This window comes from Ursus arctos, unplaced genomic scaffold (genome assembly GCF_023065955.2).
Source record: "Ursus arctos isolate Adak ecotype North America unplaced genomic scaffold, UrsArc2.0 scaffold_24, whole genome shotgun sequence".
Taxonomy (NCBI): domain Eukaryota; kingdom Metazoa; phylum Chordata; class Mammalia; order Carnivora; family Ursidae; genus Ursus; species Ursus arctos.
Window position 1 is genome coordinate 35,931,581 of NW_026622919.1, and position 27,551 is coordinate 35,959,131.

The 27,551-nt window shown below is 51.5% G+C and overlaps 1 protein-coding gene across 4 annotated transcripts; it reads left to right on the forward strand.

Annotated features, from left to right (window-relative positions):
• The first annotated feature begins 4,130 nt into the window (after positions 1–4,130).
• On the forward strand, positions 4,131–27,442 carry MMP28 (matrix metallopeptidase 28). 4 transcript variants are annotated; one of them, XM_044390754.3, is made up of 9 exons: positions 4,430–4,516; positions 8,385–8,639; positions 15,903–15,982; positions 16,204–16,391; positions 21,345–21,569; positions 23,570–23,815; positions 24,990–25,139; positions 25,452–25,619; positions 26,447–27,442. In XM_044390754.3, the coding sequence occupies exons 4-9, from the start codon at positions 16,241–16,243 to the stop codon at positions 26,839–26,841; spliced, it is 1,335 nt and encodes a 444-aa protein (XP_044246689.1). In that variant the 5' UTR covers positions 4,430–4,516; positions 8,385–8,639; positions 15,903–15,982; positions 16,204–16,240; the 3' UTR covers positions 26,842–27,442. The 4 variants fall into 4 exon arrangements, with proteins under 4 accessions (XP_026373378.3, XP_026373376.1, XP_044246689.1 ...); XM_026517592.4 differs by having other exon boundaries at positions 8,385–8,572; XM_026517593.4 differs by lacking the exon at positions 8,385–8,639 and having other exon boundaries at positions 4,131–4,516; positions 26,581–26,829.
• Positions 27,443–27,551: the final 109 nt, after the last annotated feature.

Here is a 27,551-nt window from a genome sequence, read left to right on the forward strand (position 1 = left end):
AACATTGGTGTCTAGTATTTAGTGACTTAGTAGGTCTGGAGTAGAGCTCAGGAATCTGAATCTTTTCTAAGTGCTTCCAGGTGATTCAGTGCAGGTGTTCCAGGGATCTTTTGACTTGAGCCGAGATAGCATAGAGTTTAAGAGCTCAAGATCTGGAGTTATACTATCTGGGTTTGAAATCTGGCCCCATTACCAGATTTGTGACCTTGGACAAATGATATAATCTCTCTGTGCCTCAGTTTCTTCGTCTTTAAAATAAGGATGCTTATAATAGTAGCTTTCTCGTAGGGAAGCTGCGAAGATTCAATGACATGATTTCTGTAAAGCACACAGCACATACATAGCACATGTTAATTTCTCAGCAAGCATTAACCACTATTATTTGTTCCAACTCCTCATTCCCATTCCCACCCCCACTTCCACCACAGGAGGAAATAATGGTATTGGATTAACATGGGGACTTGTCATCCAGGATGGTTTGGGATGTGGGATCCAAAGCCAATCTCCCCCCAAACCTATCATTCTTCCGATGCCCTTGCTGTGGACTGAGCTTCTTCCAGTAAACTACCCTGCCTTTCTCATCTTCCTTCCTTCCTCAGTGCCCCTCTCAGATGGCAGGCCATCCTCCCCCACCCCATCCAAAGTGACTTGGCTCAGGATGTGTCCTGGAAAAGTGAAAACATACAGCAAGTCAATTGTGGAGCTGCAGAGGCTCCTGGATTCCTCAAGAAGATCACAGAATTTGGTGCTCTGGGACTTATGAATAAGCTCTGGAGGCAGAAGGGAAATGAAACTCCTGCTTTCCAGGTTCTAACCATGGAGACATGCTGTCTTTCTGGGAAATGGAGACATCCTGTGCCAAAGCATGGTTGAAGCCCAGGATGAATGTGTGGGCAAAGGAAGCTCTGTTCTGCATAAATTCTTGCAGGCACTTCCAAGTGCAAATTCTTGGTATCTCCAAGTGACCACAAACAGAGGTGAAGTGGGACAGGTAAGGATCGGATGAAATAATCTAACCAAGAACACAAAAGGAAAACAGAGGAAGTCAATGTTCAAACACAAAAGTGGTGCTAATTTTCCAGGTCCAGGGGCCATAGCTAATGTGGGATGCAGAGAAAGGCAGGGTCAGCTCTCTGAGTGGCTCAATCCTCCCAGTCACTCAGCCCTCGAGGGAAACACTGCTTCCTGCCCTCCCTTCTCCTCCCAGTGCAGCTGAAATGGACACCCTCTGGCATATGCTGGAGAGAGGGATGGAGAATTTCTGCCTGGAGAGAGAACTGGCGAATCTGGGATTGACTCCAGCTTGGCCAACAGTGTCCTTGCCAACTGGTGCTCCTCAGAGCTCCCTGCCTAGATAGATACAGAGTTGTATCTGGCCTTTCAAAATCCACCTACTGATGTGGAGAAAGGGGAACCCTCTTGCACTGTTGGTGGGAATGCAAACTGTTGCAGACACTCTGGAAAACAGTATGGAGGTTCCTCAGAAAGTTAAAAATAGAACTATCCTATGATCCAGCAATTGCACTACTAGGTATTTACCCAAAGAATACAATACTCAGTCAAAGGGATACAGGAACCCCAACACTTACAGCAACATTATCCACAATAGCCAAATTATGGAAACAGCCCAAGTGCCCATTGATTGATGAATGGATAAAGAAGATGATATACATATGATATATATACATACATATATTCCTATATATATAGGAATATTATTCAGCCATAAAAAATGAAATCTTGCCATTTGTAATGACATGGATGGAGCTAGAAAGTATTATGCTAAGCAAAATAACTCAGTCAGAGAAAGACTAATACCATATGGTTTCACTCATGTAGAATTTAAGAAACAAAATGAAAAAGCAAAGGGGAAAAAAGAGAGAGGCAAACCAAGAAACAGACTTTTAACTGTAGAGAACAAACTGATGGTCACCAGAGGGAAGGTGGGTGGGGGAATGGGTGACATAAGTGATGGGGATTCAGAAGTGCACTTGTTATGATGAACACCGGGTGTTGTATGGAAGTATTGAATCACTATTGTACACTGAAACTAATATTACACTGTATGTTAACTAACTGGAATTTATTTTTTTTTTAAGATTTTATTTATTTATTCGACAGAGATAGAAACAGCCAGCGAGAGAGCGAACACAAGCAGGGGGAGTGGGAGAGGAAGAAGCAGGCTCATAGCGGAGGAGCCTGATGTGGGGCTCGATCCCATAACGTTGGGATCACGCCCTGAGCCGAAGGCAGACGCTTAACCGCTGTGCCACCCAGGCGCCCCAACTAACTGGAATTTAAATAAAAACCTTAAAAAAATCCACCTATTGGTCAAGGACAGCATATACCACATCATACCCACAACCTTCAGGCAACTCACTCTCTCTCTCTCTCTCTCTCTCTCTCTCTCTCTCCCCCCCCCCTTGCTAAATAAAAATAGAGTCCGCCAAATTAAACTTGAATTTCGGATTAACGGTGAATGATTTTTTAGGATAAGTGTGTCCCAAATGTTGCATTGGCACATACTTATACTAAAAAATTATTTGTCTTTAATCTGGAACTCAGATTTAGCAGGACATCCTGTATTTTTATTTGCTAAATCTAGCAACGCGACCCCACTCGCCTTCAGAATCTCCCTCCTCTAAGCTCACCGCAGGTAGCCATGTCACAGTTCTGTCCTTCGCTGAGAACCTTCGTTCCAGTCGGCCCCGCTAGACTGAAAGCTCTCTGAGGGGAAAGGCCAGGCCTTGGCCACCATCTCTGGGCCTCCGTCCCAGGCAAGGACGCTCTTTAAGGATGTGCACCAGGGCGGCGGCGAAGGGGCATGGATGGGCTTATGAATCCATCACAACTCTATGCCCACAGCAGGGGCCCAGGCGACGCGATGGCGAAGGCCGCCCTTTATTCACTGGCCTGCGCAGAGGTGCGCCTGTTTCTAATTGGTTCGCCCAGGAGGAGTGCCCCTTTTTCATTGGTTGGCTTGGAGGTGGGCGGGGCCTAGAGCCAATTAGCTCGCCCCGGCGGCCTCTAAGTCAGTCCACCTAAAAGAGGTGCCTTTTTAAAAATTCCTCCACCAGAGTGGCACCTTCCTTGAAATAACACAAAAACCTGTGTGCTACTGAGGCTCTAAGCCTTAGGAAAAGAACACTGCAATACATTTGCTTAGCACTTTAGACATTCCAAGTTACTTTACACGTATCAACTCATGGAATCCCCACAACCGTCCCCCAGAGGTCGGTATCGTTGTGCTATTTGCATTTCACAAATCAGCAAATTGAGACCTGAAGAGAGTCAGCACCCTGTTCGCAGTGACTAAGGCAGATAATGAAAACAGTTGACTTTTGCTCGGTGCGACTTAAGCGAAGGCTCTCACGTAAATCGTTTCACTCCACCTTTACTACGGACTGTGTGGAATACAGAAAGCCAAGCATTTTACGCTCAGTTTCCCTTTTAATCTCCATGCAACTCTGGGAACTAAATATTATTGCTCTCGTTTTATTGATGAGGAAACTGACGCTCGAAGTAGTTAAATCCTTTGCCAGAAGTCACTAAGCCACAGCCTACCACTTATTAATTGCATACTGCACGATGTCAGGTAGATGTCAGGTACAGTGCTCGGTTACTTACAGATATTACTCTCTCATTAAATGCTTGCTACAACCACATGATACTGATATTCTTATTATCGACATTTACTGATGGGAAAAATACGTTCAGAGAGGGTGAGTGACTTGCCCAAGACCACACAGCCAGCAGGTAATAGAGGCAGGATTCACACGGCTAGCAAAGAAGCAGATCTAGAGCTCAAACCCCGTTCTGCTAACCCCAGCCCAGGGCTCCTCTCATAGCCCCGGGCCTCGCCCCTTGCCAGCCTGGCTGAAATAATGTGACCCTCCTTGATCGAAGTCTTAGGTAGCTACAATCTCCAGAAGACCCTTCTTCCCCCGCCCTCCCCGGTGAGATGCGGATCAGCTGGAGGTAGCTAGCGAGAGAACGGTGGGCAGGGCGGCGGCGGGCACCAGGCCAGGCTGTGGAGCCTGCGGAAGAGGCTCCGGGACAGCGGCGCGTTCCAGCGGCGGAGCGGAGTGGGTGGGGCCGGAGTGCCCGGCCCCCGCCCCTCCTCCCTCCCTTCCTCCTTGGCCTTCCCGGTCCCGGGGCCGGCGACCCACGGGCAGGCACTGCGGCAGCTGCACCACCTCGGGCCGGCTACCGGCGAAGCGCCCAGAGGGGCGGCCCTGCGCACGGAGCCGGGGCACCCGCGAGCCCCCAGGCCCTTCCCGCTCCGCGGAGAGGCGGCGCAGAGCTGGAGCATCCGCGGGGTTCCGGGAGCCGCTGACTGCCTCTGGCAGCCCGGCGCTCAGGGGCTCCCCACGCGCCCGTGCCCGGTGGCGGGAGCGGCGGCGAGATGGCGGCGCGTGTCGGCCTCCTGCTGCGCGCCCTGCCGCTGCTGCTGTGGGGCGGCCTGGACGCCCAGCTCTCCGAGCGCGGAGGCCAGGAGCTGCGCAGGGAGGCGGAGGTAAAGGATGCGTGTGGGGCGGAGAGGGGGCCGCGTGCTAGAAGACCCTCCAGAACTTCGCAGTCAGGCCACCCAGCCGTCTCATCTGAGCTGGCAATCTGCGTTACCCTCTCTCTGTCCGCACACAAAGAGCCTGGGGAGCATTCTTCCCGGTGCCAGAGCTGGGACCACACAGGCACGCGGATCTACATTGATTTTCCCGGACGGGGGTGGGGGGGAGGAGGGGGGAAGGAGGGAGCGACAAGATGAGGCAGGCGAGAAACAGCTGAGAGAGGTAGCCCCCGCACCCCAGTTTGGCACAGACCTACCGTCCCTCACCGCCTAGGCTACGGAGACTTGGCAGTTCATTCATCGGATGCCCCGAGCCTTCCCAGAGGCTGCGGAGCCCCCTAGATTAGTGAGGTGGAGAGGGTACCACTGACTGGCCCGGACACAGGAGACAGCACTGGCTGGCGCTGCCACTGACCAGTTTGAGCAAGGCAGCGTCCAAGCTCGGGACTAGTTTGTTTCTTTCTCTTTCTTTCTTTTTCTTTTCTTTCTTTCTTTCTTTCTTTCTTTCTTTCTTTCTTTCTTTCTTTCTTTCAAGATTTTATTTATTTGACAGAGAGAGACACAGCGAGAGAGGGAACAGAAGCAGGGGGAGTGGGAGAGGGAGAAGCAGGCTTCCCGCTGAGCAGGGAGCCTGTTGTGGGGCTCAATCCCAGGACTATGGGATCATGACCTGGGCCGAAGGCAGACGCTTAACGACAGAGCCACCCAGGCGCCCCACGAGACTAGTTTCTTAACCTGTAAAATGGGTAAGAGTATTAAAGTCTCAAGAACTGCTTCTAAGGAGCTTTGGAACAGTGCTTCAGGACTGAACTTGAGAAAGGGGGCAGAGAGGTGGAGGTGAACCTTAAACATTTCTCAGTTCATTTTCCTCCTCGGACCTCACCTGCTTGTTGTAGGTTGCACAAGGGGAGCTCTTTGGAGGCAGGGGTGGGGATCTACTTGGGATATCTATTTTCCAGACAAAGGTGATTGTAATAATATGTCGGTATCACTTCTTTCTTTCCCAAAGAAGCATCTCTGTGTTCTCATCTAGTCTCAAAATTAGCACTGGGGTCTTCACTATTTTAAGGAGTTCTAAATTCCTGAGCCCAGTGCTCTGCCCTGAGACTCTTGCTCCCTAAGAGTTTCATTCCTGCTCTAAAACTGCCCGTAGAGAACTCAGTACCCTCCCATTCCCCTTCCCTGGAAGAGGCATACTGAATCTAAGAAACCTCCGGAATGAAGAAGCCCCTACTGACTGGCTCTTCTTTCCAGCAGCCAGCTCCTATCACTATTCTGGAATACTTGAAAATGACCCTATTTCAGCAATGGGGTCCACCCCCTCTCCTTCCAAGCACTGGTCTCTTGTTTTGTGCTCTCTGCTTTTGCACATTTGGGAATCACTCTGTTTCACTGAATTTAGAATCTTACAACATCAAGTGCACAGTCCTCGTAGCCCCAGGAGAAGGCTTCCATCTACCAAGCCAAGTCTTATTAAGAGTCCCGCTCCACCTCCCCCCAAGTCCGGGTCCCAGTCAATCCTTGGCAGAAGAACAGAGACAATATCTCTGCCGCCCATGCCTGTGGTGGCCCCAGATGGAGAGAATTTTATCTTGGGGTGTGCTTGGGAAACATAATACCAAGCAGATTGAGTCTCTTGCAGTCTATTTAACATAATTGGGGGAAGGGGATTTTTACTTCCGAGAACAAGAAATATTTTTAAAGTATAAAAAAACTCTGGAAATGTGTATGTGTCTCTACATGCCTATGCATGTACAGATGTATGTATATATATATGCAAATTGGGGTGGTTAGTATGTCTGTATGTGCTTCTGTATCTGGTCAATTGCATGAGCTTCAGTGTCAGGCAGATGTGTGTGCAAACCTTAAGTGAATAATTTAATCTCTCTGAACCTCGGTTTTCTTCTCTGTACAATGGAGGTAAATAATGCCTATTTCATAAGACTGTTGTGTGTTTCATTGAGATAATATATGTAAAATGCTCAGCACAGTGCCTAGTACATAGAAAACAGTCTATGAAAGGAAGTTACTCTCAATATTCTTATTATTATTATCTTTATCATTATTTTAGAGAACAGAGCTTTATTTTTTTAAAAGATTTTATTTATTCATTTGACAGAGATAGAGACAGCCAGGGAGAGAAGGAACACAAGCAGGGGGAGTGGGAGAGGAAGAAGCAGGCTTCCAGTGGAGGAGCCTGATGTGGGGCTCGATCCCAGAATGCTGGGATCACGCCCTGAGCCAAAGGCTTAACGACTGAGCCACCCAGGCGCCCCTAGAGAACAGAGCTTTAGATGCAAGTCCTGGCTTGGTCAGGGCAACTGGGTGGCTCAGTTAAACGTCTGACTTCGGCTCAGGTCATGATCTCGTGGGATCGAGCCTGTTCAGTGGGGAGTCTGCTTGTCTCTCTGCACCTCTCCCCACTCATGCTCTCTCTCTCTCTCTCAAATAAATAAATAAAAATCTGTAAAAAAAATAATAAAGTACTGGCTCAGTGACTAGCTCTCCTAGAACAATAACACAGGACAAAATATGTAAGGCAACTATTTTCAGCATTGGACAACAGGCAGCATAGAGCTATCATTCCTAAGAGATGGTGTTGCAGTTACTATGGCGACATTATAAATTACCCCAAAACTTAGTGAAGTAAAACAAACATGTTCATAGATACTGTGGGTCAGAATTTCAAACAGGGCACGTGAGAGCTTGTCTCTGCTCTACAATGTCCAGGGATGGAAACATCTGAAGGCTCTTTACTCACCTATCTGGCTGTCAGCTGGGGGCCACCGTTCTCTCCTGTGGACCTAGCCACATGGTTTCTCCAGGTGGGCTAGTTTGGGCACAAATGTGGAGGTTCAGTCTCCAGGATGAGGATTCTGAGAGAGATGGGGCGAGAGCGAGGGCAAGCAGAAGTCATATCCTCTCTATGACTGAGACGTAGCATCACTTCTGTTGTCCCCCATTGGCTGGAGCAGTCCCAAGCTCCAGGTCGAGGGGAGGGAACACAGACCCCACAGTTGGTGGCAGCTGTGTTGAAGTCACTGTAAGAAGAGCATGGGAATGGGAGGTATTATTGTGGTCATTTGGGGAAATACAGCCATCCACAGAAGGGAACCACACAAAGTGAGCCCTGGCTCTTTGCTCAGGTCTAATTCCCTGATTGCGATGCAGAGAGCTAGACCCCAAGCAAAGCACAGCACTCCTGCTGAGCTCGTGGGCACAGTTCAGAGTTCAGGACAGAGAAGGAAAGAAATCATAAAAACAAGCTGTGTGATTTTAAGCCAGTCCCCTCACTGATGCAGGCGACAGTTTCCTCCTCTGTAAAGTAAGGGAGTCAAGCTTCTTAAATGACTCTCTTCACACGAACATTCTTTGGCTTCGGTGTGTTTGTCTGCCGGCACCTGTGTGTGTGCGTACATATCATCTGCCTGTGTGTCCGTGTCTGTCTGCATGTGTCTGTGTTCCCAGGTCTCTGTGTGTATCCCTGTGCCCTGTGTGCCTGCCTGTGTGTGTCCCTTGTATGCATACAAAATAATAAAGTTGAGGGTTTTCTTTGCTGGAGAGGAGACTGACCGCTTACAAAGCTGCATTATGAACAAGTTCATTGTTGCCCACTTGGGAAAGCTAGGGCTGCTCGCAACGCTAGTGAGTAGGAAGGGCCTCCGCTGCTGAGTTGCAAGATTGAGAGTTAATGAATGACATCATCACCTTGGCCCCCCTCCCATTCACAATCAGGCCCTATCCTGTGCTTGGGTGACATGGACTGTCCCAAGGGATCTACTTACTGTGCTTCCCCTGGACCTCCTTAAACACCCAGGTGGTACGTCCAGGACCTACCTTCCATTCGGTGTTCTCCGCAGAGCTGCCTAGCTGCTCCCAGTACGCCAGGACAACAAGAAGCCGGCCAGTTCGTCTCTCCAGGGAAACATTGCAGCTTCTGTGAAGTAACCACCCCCAGATGCAGTGTCTGTTTCTCATACCCCAGAGCCATTCATTTGACTTTTTGTGAGTCAGAAACCCAGAAGCCCGGGTGTGGAAGCCATTCCCAAGAGCTGAGCGCAGTGACTCACAGGTGCGGGGTGAATAGAAGTGCAGAAGAGGTTCTGGAGGGTCCCAGAGGACCATGAGCTGGTGGAAAAGCAGTTGTCAAACCAGTTTGAAAACCAAGGGATCTAGCAAAAGCTGGGGGGGGTGGGAGCAGGAACATAGTGGGGAGATGGGAGGACAACTAAATCCAGCCTTGGTTAGGGCATTATTTTGTGCCCTGAATGTAGCCCTGCAAGCGTAGTGAGGACCGTGGACTGTACTCCATACAGTACGACTATTTGGCATTAGAAAAAAGTACAAGAGGGGTCTGGTTGGAGACTGACCAGCTAATCTTTTCTGACTTCCTTAAGGACAAGAAATGAAAGGAGGGGGGATTACAGCAAGAGGTATCTAGGCTACACCCAGACAGAACTTTGTGAATAAGAGAGTAGGAACAGGGAAAGGAGGAGAAGATAAAGGGAGTCAGACAGAGGGAAGGGGAGCATCTGCCCCCAATAAAGGGAAAGGGTCCAAGCTGGTTCCACAGCCCTGGGGCCTTCATTAGATCCCAGGAGCCAGAGAGCAAAAGGAACATGCTTGAGTCTTGTGGAATACCTGTGGTTCGTCAGATGACCTGTTTGGGGTGTGATAGGAGATGTGATCCCAGCCTATATTGAAAGCCAGAGTCTACCACCTAAGTAGCTTCTTTCCTCTGCTCTGGCCCTGTACCTGCTTGCAGAGGAGACAGAAAGAATCCAGCTAGAAACATCCCCAGTTTTACCTTTTTCTCAATTGAGAATTTTCTCCCCAGTAGCAAGAGCAAGCTGGCCCCCAGGCCTTCCGTTTTAAAGCCTCCAAGTCACTTGTTTGAATGTAAAAGAAGACATCCTGGGATAGGTGTCAGAGGATCTGAACTCCAGTGCTCGTTCTATTGCTCACTTGGGATCCTTTAGCAAAAGGCGCTGCCTGCTCCCCTGAGACTTACTTTCCTCATCTTTAACATGGGATTAGCAACACCTGTCCTGCCTATGTTCTTGCAAGGTGATTGTGAAGTTCAAAGGTGCAAAACTCTTGAAAGCTGTATACTAGTCAAGGACTCACTGTGTTCCCGATTACCAGAAAAATACTTCTCTCTTTTTTTTTAAAGATTTTATTTATTTATTCGACAGAGGGAGACAGCCAGCGAGAGAGGGAACACAAGCAGGGGGAGCGGGAGAGGAAGAAGCAGGCTCATAGCTGAAGAGCCTGATGTGGGACTCGATCCCGTAACACCGGGATCACGCCCTGAGCCGAAGGCAAACGATTAACCGCTGTGCCACCCAGGCGCCCCAGAAAAATACTTTTCTATATAGAACACACTAAGGCAGAAGACCAACTATCAAGCCTTGCATCTTGACTTGGCTGATAGCGCTCAAGCTCTATTGAATGGCAAAGACAATCACATAGAGTCACTATGGAAAGATTAAAATCATAATGAACTGTAATGTGAGATGGAATAAGCCATAGGTAAAGCAACATGGTTTCTGCATGTTATTGCCATTTTGCAATTTAAAAATTCTTGGTCTCAGGGTGCGTGGGTAGCTCAGTAGGTTATGCATCCGACTATTTCGGCTCGCGTCATGATCTCAGAGTGGTGAGATCGAGCCCCGTGTCGGGCTCCACGCTCAGCTCCTCGACGAGTCTGCTGGAGATTTTCTCTCTCAGTTTTGCTCCTGCAGTTCTTTGATATGGAGGGTGTGACAGCCACTCTGCAGACATAAGACTGAACGCTGCCCTTCCCAGACTCACCTAACCAAGTTCCTTTCCGGCAATAAAGCTCTGTGACTAGAGCGGGAAAACAGCGTTTTTAATGGGGCAACTGTCATAAAGCTTTCCCAGGGCATCTTACCTTCTCACTGGATTTTCACGACACTCCTGTGAGAAAGCTAAAGCATTCTCACCTGTATGTCACACTTTGAGGCACAGAGAGGTTAAGTAACTTTGCCATAGCTGACACAGCTAATCAGTTGCAGAGGCAAGGCCATGATAATAGATGAAGCTGGAGTACATTTTAGCTCTAATCCAACCCTCTCGTTTTACGGAAGAAGAAATGGAGGCCCAGGTGCGCCTCAGGGGCTCCGTCGGTTAAGCATCTGCCTTCAGCTCCACTCATGATCTCAGGGTTCTGGTATAGAGCCCCGCGTCAGGCTCCCTGCTCAATGGGGAGTCTGCTTCTCCTCTTTCTGCCCCTCCCCTCGCTCATGCTCACCCTCTCTCACAAATAAATAAGTAAAATCTTAAAAAAAGAAAGAAAGAAAGAAAGAAAGAAAGAAAGAAAGAAAGAAAGAGGCTCAGAGAGGCACTGAACTTGCCTAAGGACACACAGTTCTTGGTAGTACAGGAATAAAACTCAAGACACAGCCCAGGGCTCTTGCCCTGCCAGCCCAGTGACTCAGTGTTCTTGACTCAGGCCTCAATTTATATTGCTACACCTCATTGCTAGTCTTGCCCCGCTCAGAAATGGCCAGAATTCCCCCATTCCTCGGGCACTAAATGGGCTGGGCTCTACGTACCCTCCTATGGCAAGTCAGGACAGCCGTAGGACTAGAACCCCCAAGTTCTGGATCCACTCAGCTTTCTGGGTCCCAGGGAGAGCCATTTTCATTTTACTCACACACCACAGCCACACCCAGGACTTTTCAGAGGTGACTCCCCAGGGAAGTGGCTCCAGCCCTGACCAAGTGGGTGAGGCAGGTTGTCACAAGCTTTTAGGCCTGAGCAGGGTGAATCACAGAAGGGGCATGGTCCTCCAGCTTCCTCTCCACTCAGCTTAAGCCTTGGGTTCCACAGGAGAGAGAATGGGTAGAGAACAGGGCAAAGAGAAAACCTGGTGTTTAGAGAAGCCAGGACACGGCCTCCCCGCAGGGGGATGGGGGTGACCCCAGGTGGAACTCAAGGGATCCCTAAGAGAACACAGGACAAGCCCTAGGGAAGCTCCAGCCAGGAAGGGAAATGACTCCTCAAAGGTGTTAGTGGTCGAGCTGGAATGAGAACGGGAATGCCACCTCCTAGTCCTGTGTCTTTCTGGGATCCCTTTACCACGCTGTCACCTGCCCCCCACCCTTGCTCTTTCTCCCATGCAGACAGGGCACTTTGGTCACCTTTGCAGGGGAAAACTGAGGCTTGGCAAATGGGCTCACAGAAGAGGGTTAGGGACAGCTGCAGGGGCAGAGGGTGTCCCAACCGTGCCTCCTCCTTGCCCAGGGGTGTGGCTCTGCCTCCACTCAAAGGAACTTAAGAGCACTCAGCACCGAGGACATGAGGGGCCCCCTTCCTATATGTAATTTTAAAATGTTCATATTAAAAATATGAACGTTCATATTAAGAATAAAATAAAGGTAAGGGAATCCTTAAGTTCTGATAATTGCCATTATAATACTTCAGTGCAGGGCACCTGAGTGGCTCAGTTGGTTAAGCGTCTGCCTTCAGCTCAGGTCATGATCCCGTGGTCCTGGGATGGAGCCCAGGGTCAGGATCCCTGCTCAGTGGGGAGTCTGCTTGTTCCTTTCTCTCTGCCTCTTACTCTCCCTCACCTTGCGCTCTCTCTCTCTCTAAAATATTCATTTATTTATTTATTCAAATAAAATCTTAAAAAAATACTTCAGTGCTTTTATGGAAATATAAAATGTCAAATGCTTAAAATTTATTTTTCTCATTCTTGGCTTGGTCTCGTGCTCACACTGCCTCCTGGGAACTCAGCTCTGCCTTGCAACCCACAGGGTGCTAGAGACCAGTCAGGAAGAGAGGCCCAGGATTTCCCCTCTGAGGGACCCCGAAAAAAAGCCTCCACCCTCATCCTGCCCTCCACTCCACCTTGTCTGCCAAAGTACCATGCACCGCAGCCCAGCCAGGAAACAGGAGACGCCGCTAGTCAATATCCCCTCCCTTCTGCTCTGTCCAAGCTTCATAGTTCCAGAACCAGAGCCAACTTTCTGATAAGGGCTGGGTGGGTTTGGGGGGAGGAGCACAGGGAGTGCCAGCCTGTTAGCCTGTGACCCGGTCTCTCCCAAGTCACTCAGCAAATCCGCTTCAAAGGGGACATTGATTTTCCAACTTCCTTTAGAAAGCTACTCTATCCATCCTCACCAAGGGAAGGGGAGGAGGCCAGGAAAGACAATCAGGCACTAGGCTGGGGCAGGGCAAGTCTAAGATAGAGCACCTGAACAGAGAACAGAGCTGTAACTGCCTTGCTCAGAGCAGTTCCCATCTTATAGACGGGTTGCGTTCCAAACGTCTGTTAATTTTTCTACTAAGGTAAATCAACTAGATCAACTGTTTATGCTAGATAGGCATTGCTTTACTTAATCCTTCTGAGAATCAGGACGCCTGGGTGGCTCAGTCAGTTAAGCGTCTGCCTTTGGCTCGGGTCATGATCCCAGGGTTCTGGGATGGAGTCCTGCATCAGGCTCCCCGCAGCAGGGAGCCTGCTTCTCCCTCTGCCTCTCCCCCTGCTTGTTCTCTCTCTGACAAATAAATAAATAAAATCTTTAAAAATAAATAAATAAAAATCCTTCTGAGAATCCCGTGGGGTTATTCTTGTTTTCACATTGTGGGTGAAGAAACGGAAGGCTCAGAGATGCTAAGTAATTTGTCCCTGGCCACCCAGAGTCAGGGCTGGGAACAGATTCTTGATTCCAAGCCCTGTGGCTATTCCATGATGCCACACTATTTTGGGCAATAAATGGTCTTCCAGATTAAGCCACTAGAACTCCTTTAATCCATTATGCATCCCAAAATAGTGCACATTTGGAAAGGGAAAAAAGAAAATAGTACTGAAATACGAATAAATTAGTGCGGAAAAATAACGAAATGGACTTGGGAAGTGCTCTGTTGTCTAGAATAAGGGTTCCTTATGGAAAGTGGCATTATTGAGAAAAGGATGTGGAGGTCGCTGAGGGAGGCTATTAACGGAATTCACAAAGCTGAGGCTGGCTACTTGCAAAGGCTTAGGCCCATCCTGGCTTTTAGTGTTTAGTTTTTGTTCTTGATTTGCACTTTTCCTCAAGACAGCAGCTGCAACTGGAGTTGATTCAAGAAATTCAGCAAAGAAAAGTGAGTAAGAGAACAAGGAAGACAGAAAATTATTTCCGTAGAGGTAACACAGCCAGGAGGGCTAAACATAGAGAGATGATGTGTGTCTGTATAAGAATTAAGCAGCCAAGGTGACATTTCTTTTATCCGTCGATGAGGCTTTCTCAGGGACAAGGGCAAGCAGGGAGCCAAGCGCATCGTCTCCCCGAAGGGTAGGGCTGGTGATCGGTAAGGAGGATGAGTCATGCCCTTCTCGCCACGTGGTCATCAGCTTTCAGGTGTGTGAGGGCAGGCGGTGGTGAAAAGGCATTTGGGCCGTGAGATGTTCTCCAGTTATACTAACTTCCTCAGGGGATCGCATCCAGGTCCACCGCCATCACATCATCCACATGCTGGAAGATTCTGGCTTCTTCCTTGAGCTCCGGGATCCTACAACTAATGTCACTTGTATCACAGTGTGTATCTTATTCGCATCCACCCCTGTCTGTTCCCCTCATGCAGTCTCTAGCTTCACCATCCAAGGCAAACATTGAGGAGCCATCCTGGAATTCCCTCTTTCTTTCAGTCCTTACAATTAACCCACTTGAATCAGGACTAAACGAAAACTCCCATTTCCTACCCTGGGTGACCGTCCTGCCTCTCTCCCTGCGACTTCATCTCATGTCCTGCTTCTTCGCACTCACTGTGCTAGCCTTCCTTCTGCTCCTTAGACACGTGGCCATCATTCCTAGCTCAGGGCTCTGCGTTCGATGCTCCCCTGCCTGGAGCACCCTTTTCCACCTCACTGCCTGGCCAGCTACTTCTCATTCTTCCCGACTCACATCAAATATCAGCTCTTCAGAGGGTCCTTCCCTGACCTCCCTGATGGAAAGTTTCTCATTAACTCATTCTCAGTCACATCACCCAGTTTCTGTTCTTTACAGCACCCAAACTGCCTCCTTCACTTGTTATCTGTGTTTCTATTGTCTGTCTCTATCCGCAAGGCTTGTTCGTCATTGCACCTGACAGTGTACCTAGTACATTGTAAGAATTAACAAACGAGTGAATGAAGAGACGAAGTTGCACGTTTCTAATTCAAAAATTACTATATTTTTTAAAGACTTATTTATTTAGTTATTTAAATAATCTCTACACCTGACGTGGACCTCACACTCACGACCCTGAGATCAAGAGCCATGTGCTCCTCCAACTGAGCCAGCCAGGTGCCCCCCAAAACTACTTTTAACACTATTTTTTTAAAGATTTTATTTACTTATCTGAGACAGAGAGAGAGCGAGCACGAGTGGGGCGGGAGCAGAGCGAGAGGAAGAAACAGACTCCCCGCTGAGCAGGGAACCTGAAGGGGGCTCCATCCCTGGACCCTGAGATCATGACCTGAGCTGAAGGCAGACGCTTAACCAACTGAGCCACCCAGGCGTTCCCCCCCCCAAAAAAACTATGTTTCTAAGGAGCCAAGTTTTTATACAAACCAGAGAGTTGAGGGCAAGTGCAGTTGTTGTTCATAAGGCCTTAAATATATCTGTATTTGGGGGAGGTGAATTGTTTAGGAAGAAGCCAGATCAGAGAGAGAATTAATTCCCGGGCCAGGCATGGCAGAGCCTGCAGGCGAGCAGTCCCACTTCTGATCAATACAGGGCAGCTCCCTAGACAGTGAGATGTTTCGGGAGCAGAGCTGAGGCGTATGAACAGTGCACATTTACATTTGTAAAAGCTGCTCTGTATGGAGCCCCTCCGAGGTGACAGGCACTGTGTTAAGTGCTTTGTAGTCACTATTATCAAGCCTCACCAAAAAACCCCTGTAAGTTATATACTATTTCTAAGCCCCTTTTACAGATAAGAAACCTGGGGTTTAGAGAAAGAGCTTGCTAACTGGGATTTAAACCCAGGCCGGCGTGATTCCAGAGCCCCCAACTCTTCTTGTCCAGCATGCCCTGCTCCATCCCTGACCGTGCCATCAAGTATTCTGGGTAGGGACTCCTCGGCCAGTTTGAGAATTAAGGAACCTAAGGTTTAGAAGTAGTGAGTGACTGGCCAAAGACCATCAAGTTAGTCAGTGGTGGCCCGGCACAGAGTCTATGTCCTTCTGGCTTTGGTCCCAGGTCTCCTTCTCCTATAGCTCAGGGACCTCATAGGGACAAGGGTGAGACAGGGCATGATGCATGTGCCACGGACCCTCGGAGACCAAGGGAGGGGAAAGGATGCCACACCGTGGGAAAGCTGACGCTCCTCTCTCCCCCAGGCATTCCTGGAGAAATATGGATATCTCAATGAACAAGCCCCCAAAGACCTCACTGCGACAAGATTCAGCAATGCCATCAGGTATGTGGGGGACTTGGGGGTGCTAGAGGGCAAAGCTTGGGTTGCCTCCTCCCTCCTCCTGGAAGGCTGGCCTCCCACCTGTGTCCAAGGGACATGCTCCATTGCTCCCTCCCCCTACCACTGCTGCCGCCAGCCTCCTGCTGTCTCCAGGGAAGCTCCTTGCCCTCGCCACCACCACCCACCCTCCTGCTGTGGTCCTTTATCTCAATTCCTCCTGACAGGGAGTTCCAGTGGGTATCTCAACTGCCCATCAGCGGCATGCTAGACCCCGCGACCCTGCGCCAGATGACGCGGCCCCGCTGTGGGGTGGCTGACACAGACAGTCAGGCGGCCTGGACTGAGAGGGTCAGTGCCCTGTTTGCTGGACGCCGAGCCAAAATGAGGCGTAAGAAACGCTTTGCAAAGCAAGGTGAGCCCTGTTGAAATCTAGCTAAGCTGGGATTCCCGATACCTGAAGCCCCGTGGCCAGAGGAAAAACCAGGCCAGCCTTGGTTTTGTCAGTTGCCTCTTCCCTAGGGTGAGAGAGGGGAGAGCAGTGGGCGAACAGGACCCCTCACGTGGAGGGCCGTGTTTGTGAACACAGAATCAGAATTACACCTACATGGGTGGATTTTCGTTATGCCGATGTGTTCCAGAGCAACCCCGTCAAGCCCACCTAATTCCTTGATCAGTTTGTTAGGCAGGGCAGTTAAACTGTTGCCAACGTTTTGCTTTATGTTTTCCCAAAGTCGTTTTCATCGGAATCGATTCTTTTTTCGTAAGACTTATTCAACAAAGATGTGATTTACCGATCAGTTTCAGTTTGTCTATAGCACGCTTTTAACAGCCTTATTGGAGTTGAATGCACATGCTGTAACATTGACCCGTTGGAAGTGTAGTACTCAGTGGTTTTTGGTATGTTCGCAGAATTGCGAGGCCATCACCATAATCTAATTCCAGGATGTGTTCATCACCTCCCAAAGAAACCCCATGCTCCTTAGCGGTCATTCCCCGCCCCCCCTCCTCCTCCCTGCCCCTCCCCCCAGCCCCTGACAACCACCCATCTGCTTTCTGTTTCTACGGATTTGCCTATTCTGGACGTTTCATCACTGCTCATTTTATACATCACAATTTCTGCTGTCCTGATTCTCCTTCTGCAGTTTTGGTTTTATCTTTCCTTCTCCTCCTCTTCCTCCTTTTTTGTCCAGATCCAATCTTCCAGGACCAAATGTTACAGACCTAAGATTTCTGAAAATTGATTCTTCCGTCAATTCTTCATCAATAACGAGTTTTACTGTGTGTAGTTTTAACATCTTTGTACTAAGTCTAATTTTCTCTGACCGATTTTTGCAGTTCTTAGGATTTCTAACAAGATGGGCTTGTTGAGTCAGGTTTTCACCTATAATTAAGTTTAACTGCGAGCCCTTTGGGCCGTTGCCTCTTTTAATTTGCATTAACTACTTGCAGCGACAATATCCATTGTGAACAGAACACAAGGTTCATAGGTCATTTTTGTTTCTGCGCTAATCCATAAGGAAGTTGTGGGCGGTTCTGCCCAGCTATCAGAGGATGGCAGTGATGGGTCCGGACCTTAGGGTGGCAAGTCCTCGGTGCCAACATATTCTTCCTCCCACTGTGTTCCTGGACCGCAGAGTGGAACAGAGGCGCAGCATGAGCTGGGACAGCATTCCTGAAGCTGGGGCTCTGGGTTCAGCAGACGTAAGCCCTTTCCAGTTGCAAAGTAGAGATGGGCCCTGATCACCAAGGGGAAGGGGCTTGCCGTGGAAGGTGGGGCAGCCCCAGACGCGGTCTCAGCAGTGGCATTTCCAGATTATCGGCGGTGTCCCAGAGAATTGAGATGATGTCTCCTGGGCATCCAGGGCACAACCTGCCCTCCAGAGATCCCTCCTTCCGGCAGCATCTTCTCATGCCTTCTCCAGGGAGTAGCTGATGGAACCCATTTGGCGTTGTTCAATCTGGAGCATCAAGTTGGAACAGAGATTCAAGCTAAGGCATCTCCCAGACAGGTAGCCTTGCCCTACCAGCCTAGCCCCACGTCACTGTCTGACACTGGCCCCCGGTGCAGACAGCAGTGGCTCAGGTTAGATGGAGACTCTCCCTCTTGTTCATAACCTAAACCACAGTACCTTGACTTCCTTTACTCCCTGGGTGAGAAGACCTTCCCTAGAAAGGAGCTGTGTGCTTGGCAGGCACTTGAACACTTCCTACGCCTTCCTTTGGAAAAGGTATTATTTAACAGTTGGCCCTTCCTGAGCATTGATGATGTGCCAAGTGTGGTTCTAAATGGGCGAAGTCATATAATCCCATAACAACCCTCGGAGATAGGGACCATCATTATCCTCATTTTACAGAGAGGCAAACTAAGGGACAAAGAGCTTAGGAAACTCCCCCAGGGCCACATAGCCAGAGTGTGGACAAGCCTTCTTGTCACTGGGAGGACAAAGTGAGATTCCACATGTGAAAAGTCCCAGAACACGGGTGGGTGCTTTAAAAATGATATGGATTTCTAGGCCAGTGACTGTCTACTCTGCGGGCAAATGCTATACTAATGAAGTCGGGTTCCAGGGTAAGGTTGCCAGATAAAATATAAGACGTCCAGTTAAATCTGAATGTTGGATGAAAAACAAATCATTGTTTTGTGCTCACTTTTATACAAAAAAAATTGTTATTTATCTGACATTCAAATTTAACCAAGTGTTCCATGTTTTTATTTGCTAAATCTGGCAACCTCATTCCAAGTGTCTGGTCCCCTCTGTGCCTGCGGGGGAGATTTTCAATCCTCCTCGGTCCCCCACGGAGCTGTGGGGGGTGGCGGGTAGCGGGTCCAGGGGTGAATCGCGGGTGGAAAAGGACGGAGAAGGGAATAGGCATTTACTGAGCACCCACCACAGGCCCAACAGCTATACGTTGCTAGTTCATTTGCCGTCTCATTTTTACCACAAGTTAAGTCTTACCAACCACACTTTGCAAATAAGGAAACGAAGGTTTGGAGAGATTCCATAATTTGCTATGTAAGGTTGCGAGTAGAAGTGTGGGAATTCCAACCAGACTTCTTTCCACTGTATCCGTTGCCTGTTGGGAGTCAGGACTCCACGGTCCTCCCCAAGCAAGGTGTCTAGATCTCCAGTCCTCCTCATGTCCTTTTCCTTCTCTCTTCCCTTTTGGATTTTGGGGCAAGGACAAGGGGGGGGGTACACTGCCAGGTGCTTCTGTGGCCTAGAGGTCATAGCAGAATCCAGCCTTGCCTGGGCCAGAGTTCAGGATGGGGCCTGCGGTGGCCGGCCTGTTCTAAGGACCTCCATCTGGAAGGGATGGAGAGAGGGCTCAGGCTGCTGGTGGGGGTAGGTGATGGGTGGAGGCAGGGTCCTCCTTCTTGACAGGCACACCAACGACCTCTCCCAAGGAAAATTTACCATTTCTCTCAGTCCTGTACCTATTTGTCCTCCCTGTCCTTCCCCAAAGACACACAAACACCCGTGTGCACGCACACACACATTCACAGAGGATTTTTATCCTGCAAGCTGTCACCTTCCCTAGCTAGAGTGAGAGAATTGCCTACCCTCTCCCTTTCTTGCCCGTTGAGTGAAGCCTCCCTCTAATGCAAAGAGGCAGAAGGAGCTGCCTCAAATTTCTAGCTGCTTGAAGCCAGGCGGGGAGGGTCTGGGGGTCAGTCAGCCCCAGCAGGGTGTGGAAGCGCCCAGCGCCAGCCAGTCCAGAGCCCTCCGAGTCACCTCTGGACCCCAGGCCTTCCCTCCGCCTTCCTTGTCTCCCTCCCTTCCTAAGAATCCTTCCCTCTTCCCTCCCTGAGGGTTGGTCACTGGCTGGGAGGGGTTGGGTGGCTGCCAGGCCAAACAGGCCTGGGAAGGCAGCATTGCCTTGAATGGAGCTTGGCTCAGGGTGGGAGAAAAGACATTCCCCTCCCCCACTTCCATGGGGGATAGGGGAGGGAAAGGGCAGTCTGCTCTCTACCACCCTCCCTTCCATCTGGAGAATTTCAGCTCATGCAGAGCCCCTGCATTGACCCAAAGGAGCCATGTTCAGGCAAATTTATAAACCTTGAGTCTTAGTAAATATGCCTGCTTACCTGTGTGGTGTAGTAGAAAGTACACTGGATAATATGTCAAGGCCTGGGCTCAGGGCTTAGCTCGGCTACTCACTCATTCTCTGATCCTGGGCAGGTCTCTTCCCCCGGGTCTCAATTTCCCCAGAACAGAGCAGAGAGTTTGGATAAGGAGATGGCCAACCTTCCATGACTTCAGCCCTCCTCCCTGGTTCAGGCAAGGACTTCCCTGAGACAAAAGGGCAGGATGTCTGAAACTTCGGTTGTACCTCCAAGGACAGAGAGGGCTGTGCCCACTGGCCTGGCCTGCCCACTTGTCACCCATCCCTCGGGAATTCTGGTCCATTTGGGAAACTGAGTCCCAAAGATCACATGATACCTATGCACTCCCTGGGCCCACGAGACCTGCCTCTGAGCGGTGAGCCTTCCAGCCGGGGTCACAGTCTCAGCCCCTGAGCTTGCAAGGCTCAGAAATAGCCCATGAAAAACTCGGGATCTGGACCTTTTAAGCACCCTGGCCCTGGGTGTGTGGTGAGCTGCAGGGCGACTCAGTTGACCTGAGGCTTGGGCAAGAGGCCAGAGTCTTAGGTCCAAGGGAGGAATTGCAGTTCTGGGCAAAGGAATAGAAACTCGTAACTAAGTGGAGATGGAAAAATTTCTCTCCGTCTCAGTGAGTGACAAAACACACCCTTTGTTCTTATTTGTTTTCACCTCGGAGCTCTCCAGAGTCCCTGAGGAAGTGAGGGGGAGGGCCAGGGGTCAGGAAAAGACCTCTAATAAACGGGTCTTGGTAGCTTGTCGGCAGCAGGCCTGCGGCATGGAACGGGAGGGGCAGGCGGGTGTGAGGGGTGGAGAGGAGGAAGGGGTGAGAGGGGTCGCAGCTGTGGGCCCAGTGGCCCCATCTCTCCTCCACCCCCTGACACAGTAGGCAGAGGTAGGGATTTGCTGCCAGCAAGAGATGCAGAGCGGTTTTCAGCCTCAGCCCAGGCTGTGGGGAAGAAGTCCCAGACGAGAGAGTCCTTCAGGTTGGGGGCTTTTCCTGGGCAGAGGTCACATCTCTCCCAGGGACCTCCCCAGACCAAGCCACTAGACTGGGGTCACTCCGGGACAAGGGTAGTCCTGTCAGCTCGAGAGCAGTGTCTCCCCAGCCAGATGGGCTCTTCCCAGGACAAGGGCTGGGTCTTTCCCCTTCAAATCCGGGACTCCCCGGAGGAGGGCCTATCTCCGCATCATACGGGTCCTTGGGGACCAGCCCCAGGTCCCGCAGGTCAGTATGACTGACGCGGCCTTTCCGGCTGGCAGGCAGCAAGTGGTATAAGCAGCACCTCTCCTACCGCCTGGTGAACTGGCCACAGCACCTACCAGAGCCGGCAGTTCGTGGGGCCGTGCGTGCCGCCTTCCAACTGTGGAGCAATGTCTCGGCGCTGGAATTCTGGGAGGCCCCAGCCACAGTCCCTGCTGACATCCGCCTCACCTTCTTCCAAGGGGACCACAACGACGGGCTGGGCAACGCCTTTGATGGCCCAGGTGCTGACACAGAGGCTCTCTCTCAGGTGGCAGGAGGGGAACCCAACTGGGAGAGGCAGTCTGGGGAGGGCAATGGGGCCTTTGCTCTCCCTTTGGCCTTGGCCAAACTGGATCCCCCTTCCAAGAACACTCAGTCTCCTCCTCTGTAGAATGAGAACAACGGTTTCTGCCCGATTACATGCCACATGGCTGAAGGGAGGGCCAGATGAAGTTCTGCATGGAAAGTGCTTTGCAAATTCCAGAGAATTTTCTGGGAAATGCTTCTGAGGTCCCTGCCATCCATCCTCTGCCTCTAGACAGGCCTGTGCCTCTCCTGTTCTCCAAGAGCGGATGTTCTCCTGACCGCCACCCTAAAAACATCCAGAGGCCACCACTACCCCTCTCCTACCCTCCCCACACCCACTACCACAGTCACTGCCACAGGGCAAGAGGCATTCTATCCCCTACCTGCCACAGAAGTGCTTCGCATTCCCACATCCCAGACGGGTCTCCTGTTTGCCCCCAACCTATAGGCTTATGGCAGCAATTTCAATTGCTCTCCTCCCATTCTGACCAACACTGGCCTTTAGAACCTGGCTGCAGGCTACTTTCGCATGGCTCCCACCCCACCCCACCCCTGCCCTAATGAGGGAAAGAGCCCTGATTGGACGCCTTCACGGTGGGGACCCGAGCCCTTGCATGGCCTGGGAATTTGGGCCCTCAATGCCCTTGCGCTCCTCTGCTTTGCATCAAGCCCACTCTGAGCAAAGCCCACGTCCAGGCCCTGTTGCTGGGACCCAGGGTAGGTCCGGGAGAAATCTAAGCTTTTCAAGAATTCACATGTAATACATATGTGTTTTTGCATGTAACTCACTTCACCCCTGCTATCTACTTGAGATTTTTGTGCCCATACCCCCCCTGGAGTCCGGCGGCTAAGGCAGCACCGGACTGGGAGAAAGCTCTCTCATTCGGAGCAGGTGTTTGTCTTTTTGAGTTTAGGTGTTTTCTCTCTGAAACCTGCCATCTGTCTCCCAGGATTAGTGTGAGAAGTGAACGTTAAGGGCCGACATTGCTCGGACAGCTCGAGGCATATTCGAAAGAGAAGGCATGTATTCCTCCTACACATGGCCCATGCTTCACACCCCAGGTGGCTCTCCTTTAACGGCAGTCAATCCCCATTGGCCTGGGCTCCAAGAAGGCAATGCTGGAAGCGCCTTCAGTAGGCTTCTAGGCCAACATTATCACCCAGCCGTTTGCTGACCCCTGCCCCTGCAGAAAGTGAATCATAAAGCGTGGGGTCCTTGGAACTCCATTAACCGATAAGCTCCCTCTGGGGCATGCCACAAGCTCGAACGTCATTAATCCAGTTCATTCCCTCTTCTCACTCCTACTACAGGAGGTAGAGACCCACAAAGGCAGAGGAAGGCTAGAACGCAAAAATAGATGTCTCTTTTTATTAAAGAGACTATACATACCCAAAAACACACCCAGCACCCAGATCAAGAATCGGCATTACCAACATCCAGAAGGTCCCATGGTGCCCACCTCTGGGGTAACCACTATACCTATTCCTAGATCTTTGTGAAAATAATTCCTATGCAGGTTTCATTATGGGCTAGGCACTAAATATTAATTGTAACCCATTTATATACACGCACCCCTCTGTAATCCCCAGAGCAACCCCGTGGGGAAGAAGCAGCTCATTGTCATCATTCCCATTTCAGATCAGAGGGGGCGCTACTTGCCCAAGGTCACACAGCTAATAGCAAAACCGGGATTGAAACCCCGGCAGTTAGGCCCCATGCTGTATGGACACCACGCTGCCTCTTAAGCGTCCACACCCCACAGCCTAGTCTTCAGATCAGCGCTCCCCCCTTCAGCCTCTGCCAGAAGTCATTAGGAGGGACACTGTGCCGCAGAAAACAACCACACCCAGCCCTGGGGCTGCGCGCTGTAAGGTGGGGACGCGGGGACGGACTTGGCGGGCGGTGGCTCCCCCTGACCCTCCGCGCCGCCTGCAGGGGGCGCCCTGGCGCACGCCTTCCTGCCCCGTCGGGGCGAAGCGCACTTCGACCGCGACGAGCGCTGGACGCTGAGCCGCCGCCGCGGGCGCAACCTGTTCGTGGTGCTGGCGCACGAGATCGGCCACACGCTCGGCCTGCCGCACTCGCCGGCGCCGCGCGCGCTCATGGCGCCCTACTACAAGAGGCTGGGCCGCGACGCGCTGCTCAGCTGGGACGACGTGCTGGCGGTGCAGGGCCTGTATGGTGAGCCCCGCCCCCCGGCCCGCTGTCACATCCCAAAGAGCACCCCCCCCCCCCCCGTGCCTGGCCTCTCCATCCCACCCAGGTCCCGCGCACCGCCCTCGCTGGTGCTCCGGTTCCCCAGGGCTGCCCAACCCTGGCCTGGGCAGTTCCTCTCCCCTCGCTGCCCCAGCCCCCAGTCCTCTTCCCCCGTCCCAGCCCTCGTTCCTGCTCCGCTGGCTCTCCCCCAGCCTTCCCCCTCGCTGACGCTGGCGCCCGCTTCCCTCCAAGCCTGGGCCTCTGCCTGGAGGTAGACGCAGCCGAGGTCTCCCCCCACACCCCCAGAATGAACCGGCCAGTGCGACCGCCCAGCCAGCCACGGCTGGCTCCCTCAGAGGGCCCGGGGCGTAGGCAGGGCCAGAGCCCTGGGTTCAAGTCACTGTGCCATTCCTGCTAAGCAGTTGCTCTTGGGCAAAGCATTTCCCCGGTGAGAGCTCTCAGTTTTACCTTCTGAGAAAGGGGATAATCACTGAGGCCCTGCTTACCTCGCAGGGCTGTTGCACTAGTGGGTGTGAACTTCTCTGTAGCCTAAGAAACCGACGCGAACAGCTGCTATTTCATGAGTGTATACTATCGGCCAGGCACTTAACACGCTCACGAGGTATCTTTTTGTCCACAGATGCGAGAACAGAGCTCAGAGAGGTTAGATAACTTGTCCAAGGTCACACAGCTCAAGAACTGTAGACCAGGATGCAGGAGCTGGTGCCAAATTCTAAGCTTGTTGGACTCTGCCTCACTATCATAAGTCAAGTATAGTGATGTAATTATTATGATTGCTGTAACCATCGCAGCCCGGGCCCCTGAACTCTGCCCTCGTGCCATCTGTGTTGCCCAGGACTCAGGGAAGGGAAGCTTCTGCTCTTCTTAGTGCCCAACTCTTGTGTGGTCCCCCACTCCAGTTTTAGCTCAGTAGGGTCCTCTTTCCCAGACTGTTCGGTAGGAGAGAGGACTTTTAAATTTAGTGCTATGGTTAATAATACCAACCACCAAGGACAACTCTTAGCCTCCCACCCTGCACTGTCCTTCCCTGCCTCTCATACCAGATCATGACAGAAGGAACCAGAAGGGAGGTCTTGAGCCCTCTACACATGCCACAATCAGTGTGTGTTCTCTCCCTCTTCTCTCCTTCCCCATAAAGGGAAGCCCCAGGGGGGCTCTGTGGCCATCCAGCTCCCAGGAAAGCTGTTCACTGACTTTGAGGCCTGGGACCCCCGCAGACCCCAGGGAAGGCGTCCTGAAATCCAGGGTCCTAAATATTGCCACTCTTCCTTCGATGCCATCACTGTAGGTAAGATGGTCCCACCTGTGCCTCACTTCCTTTTTCCTTCCTCCTGCACATCTCCAGGGCTCTCCAGAGCTGGAATATGAGGTGGGGTTATGAATAACAAAATCCAGAAATACCAAGCCACAAGCATTCTGCAGGGGTAGCAAGCCCACGCCAAGCAAAATACTGCTCCCTCCTGCACGCCTTCCCTTTGCCCCAGCTGTGCACGCTACATCCTCTCTCCTCCGTCTGGGAAGCTGGTTCTAGGAAAGCATCTTCCCTGGAAGGAGGGCGAGAGACTGATGATCACTCCCAAACTCTCTTGTCTCCGGACAGATGGGCAACAGCGACTGTACATTTTCCAAGGAAGCCAGTTCTGGGAGGTGGCGGCGGATGGTAATGTCTCAGAGCCACGCCCACTACAGGCAAGATGGGCCGGACTGCCCCCCCACATTGAGGCTGCTGCAGTGTCATTGGACAGTGGGGACTTCTACTTCTTCAAAGGTACCAGCCCTGGGGTAGATGAGAAAATTGAGGCCAAGAAGGGAGGTGTTCTCTTCAAGGTCAAAAGTGGGGAGGAGTCTCAATTCCACTCTGAACCTGTGGCCCCAGGGAATGCTACCAGGAGGTTCCTTCAGTGAAGGATTGCGGGGCATGGGCGTTAAGGTTGTCCCACAGAGGGAGGGTGGGAGAGCTGCAGAGAAGCTGCAGGAAGCAGAGGATCACTCCTGAGCTCTGCAGTCCAGCGGAAAAGTCCTACTTCCTTGGAATCCTGGCTGTGTGAGGTTGGGCCTGTCACTTGGACTTGAATTTCTCGAATGGGGAAAATAATCCCTCAGGTGTGTTGGGGAAGGAGGGTTAAAACAACATGTCCTGAGGAGCGTGCAGTGTATTGAGTAAACAGTTCTCTTCATTCATCCAACAAATATTGAGTGCCTTGTATGCATTAGACACGGCTGGAGGCGTTGGGATACAGTAGTGAACAAAACAAAAATCCCTGCCCTCATAGAACTATGTAGAAATGGTGGTGACAGGCCTTCTTTGTGGTCCACTGACCATTCAGGGAGGGGGCCTGCTTCCCACCCCCCCTGGACGGGCTCCTGTGGCTGTCTGCCCTCTGCTGACACCTGCTGGAACCCTAGGCCACAACAGTCCCTCCTTACTGGGTATAACGAATTATTAGTACTGTGTGATCCATTTTGACAATCACAAATACTAACCACCTTGGGCTCCAACATGAGGGGGAGCAGGGGTCTGGGGGGACAGAGAGGAGGTGGAGGACCAAAGGGTGAGAGCCACCAGCTCACCCTGGCTGTCCCGGTGCCCTACAGGGAGCCGATGCTGGAGGTTCCGGGGCTCCAAGCCAGTGTGGGGTTCACCACAGCTGTGCCGGGCAGGGGGCCTGCCCCGCCACCCTGATGCGGCCCTCTTCTTCCCTCCTCTGGGCCGACTCATCCTCTTCAAGGGTGCCCGCTACTACGTGCTGGCCCGAGACGGACTGCAGGTGGAGCCCTACTACCCCCGAGGCCTGCAGGACTGGGGCGGTGTCCCCGAGGAGGTCAGCGGCGCCCTGCCACGGCCAGACGGCTCCATCATCTTCTTCAGAGATGACCGCTACTGGCGCCTTGACCAAGCCAAACTGCGGGCGACCGCCTCAGGCCGCTGGGCCGCAGAGCTGCCCTGGATGGGCTGCTGGCACGCCAACTCAGGGGGCGCCCTGTTCTGAACACACTCCACCCCTTAGTGAACTGTTGGTGCCCTCATGACCAACGTGTGTCCCCTGCCCCAGGAGCAGGACCTGTTTTGGAAGCCTCCAAGCCTCCCCACAGAAGACCAGGCAGGAAAGTTTGTGTTTGTTCCCTGCAGAATGGCTTTGTGCTCTTAAGACATCTTTGTGCAATCAATCCAAGGAGAAGCCAAGAGGGGTCTCAAACCCCATAGCCCTTCCCCAAAGAACTCTCCTCCCTAAGCCTTGGGGATTTTGTTTCTTCTGATAAAGGTGCACTTTCTGTCCATGACGCAACAGCACTGGGCGGCCAGGGAGGAGGCAAAACTCAATGGAGAGGTTGGGACCACTTTGAAAGACTGTCTCCTATCCCTCAGGACCTCCTGGCTCAGTTTTCGGAGAATTGTGTCGTTTTAAATGAGAAGCCTCACCTCCTCGTTGGATACGAGGATTTCCAACCTCAGAGAGCCGTGGGGGTCGGGGTGGGGGATCAGGACCCAGAGCAAGAGGGAGACTGATGCAGGCCTGCTGCGCCCCCACTTTGGGGGGAGGGAGGGGCTGGAATAAAGTGGTGCCCCCTGCTGGTGGGCCTAGAGGCGGGCATGAGGCTGCCCTGGAATGGTTTCCAGTGAGAGCAGGTGGGGCACGGATGCTGGGGAGGCTGGGAACATGTTCTTTCCCGTCCAAGCTAAGACCACAGACCGTGTGTG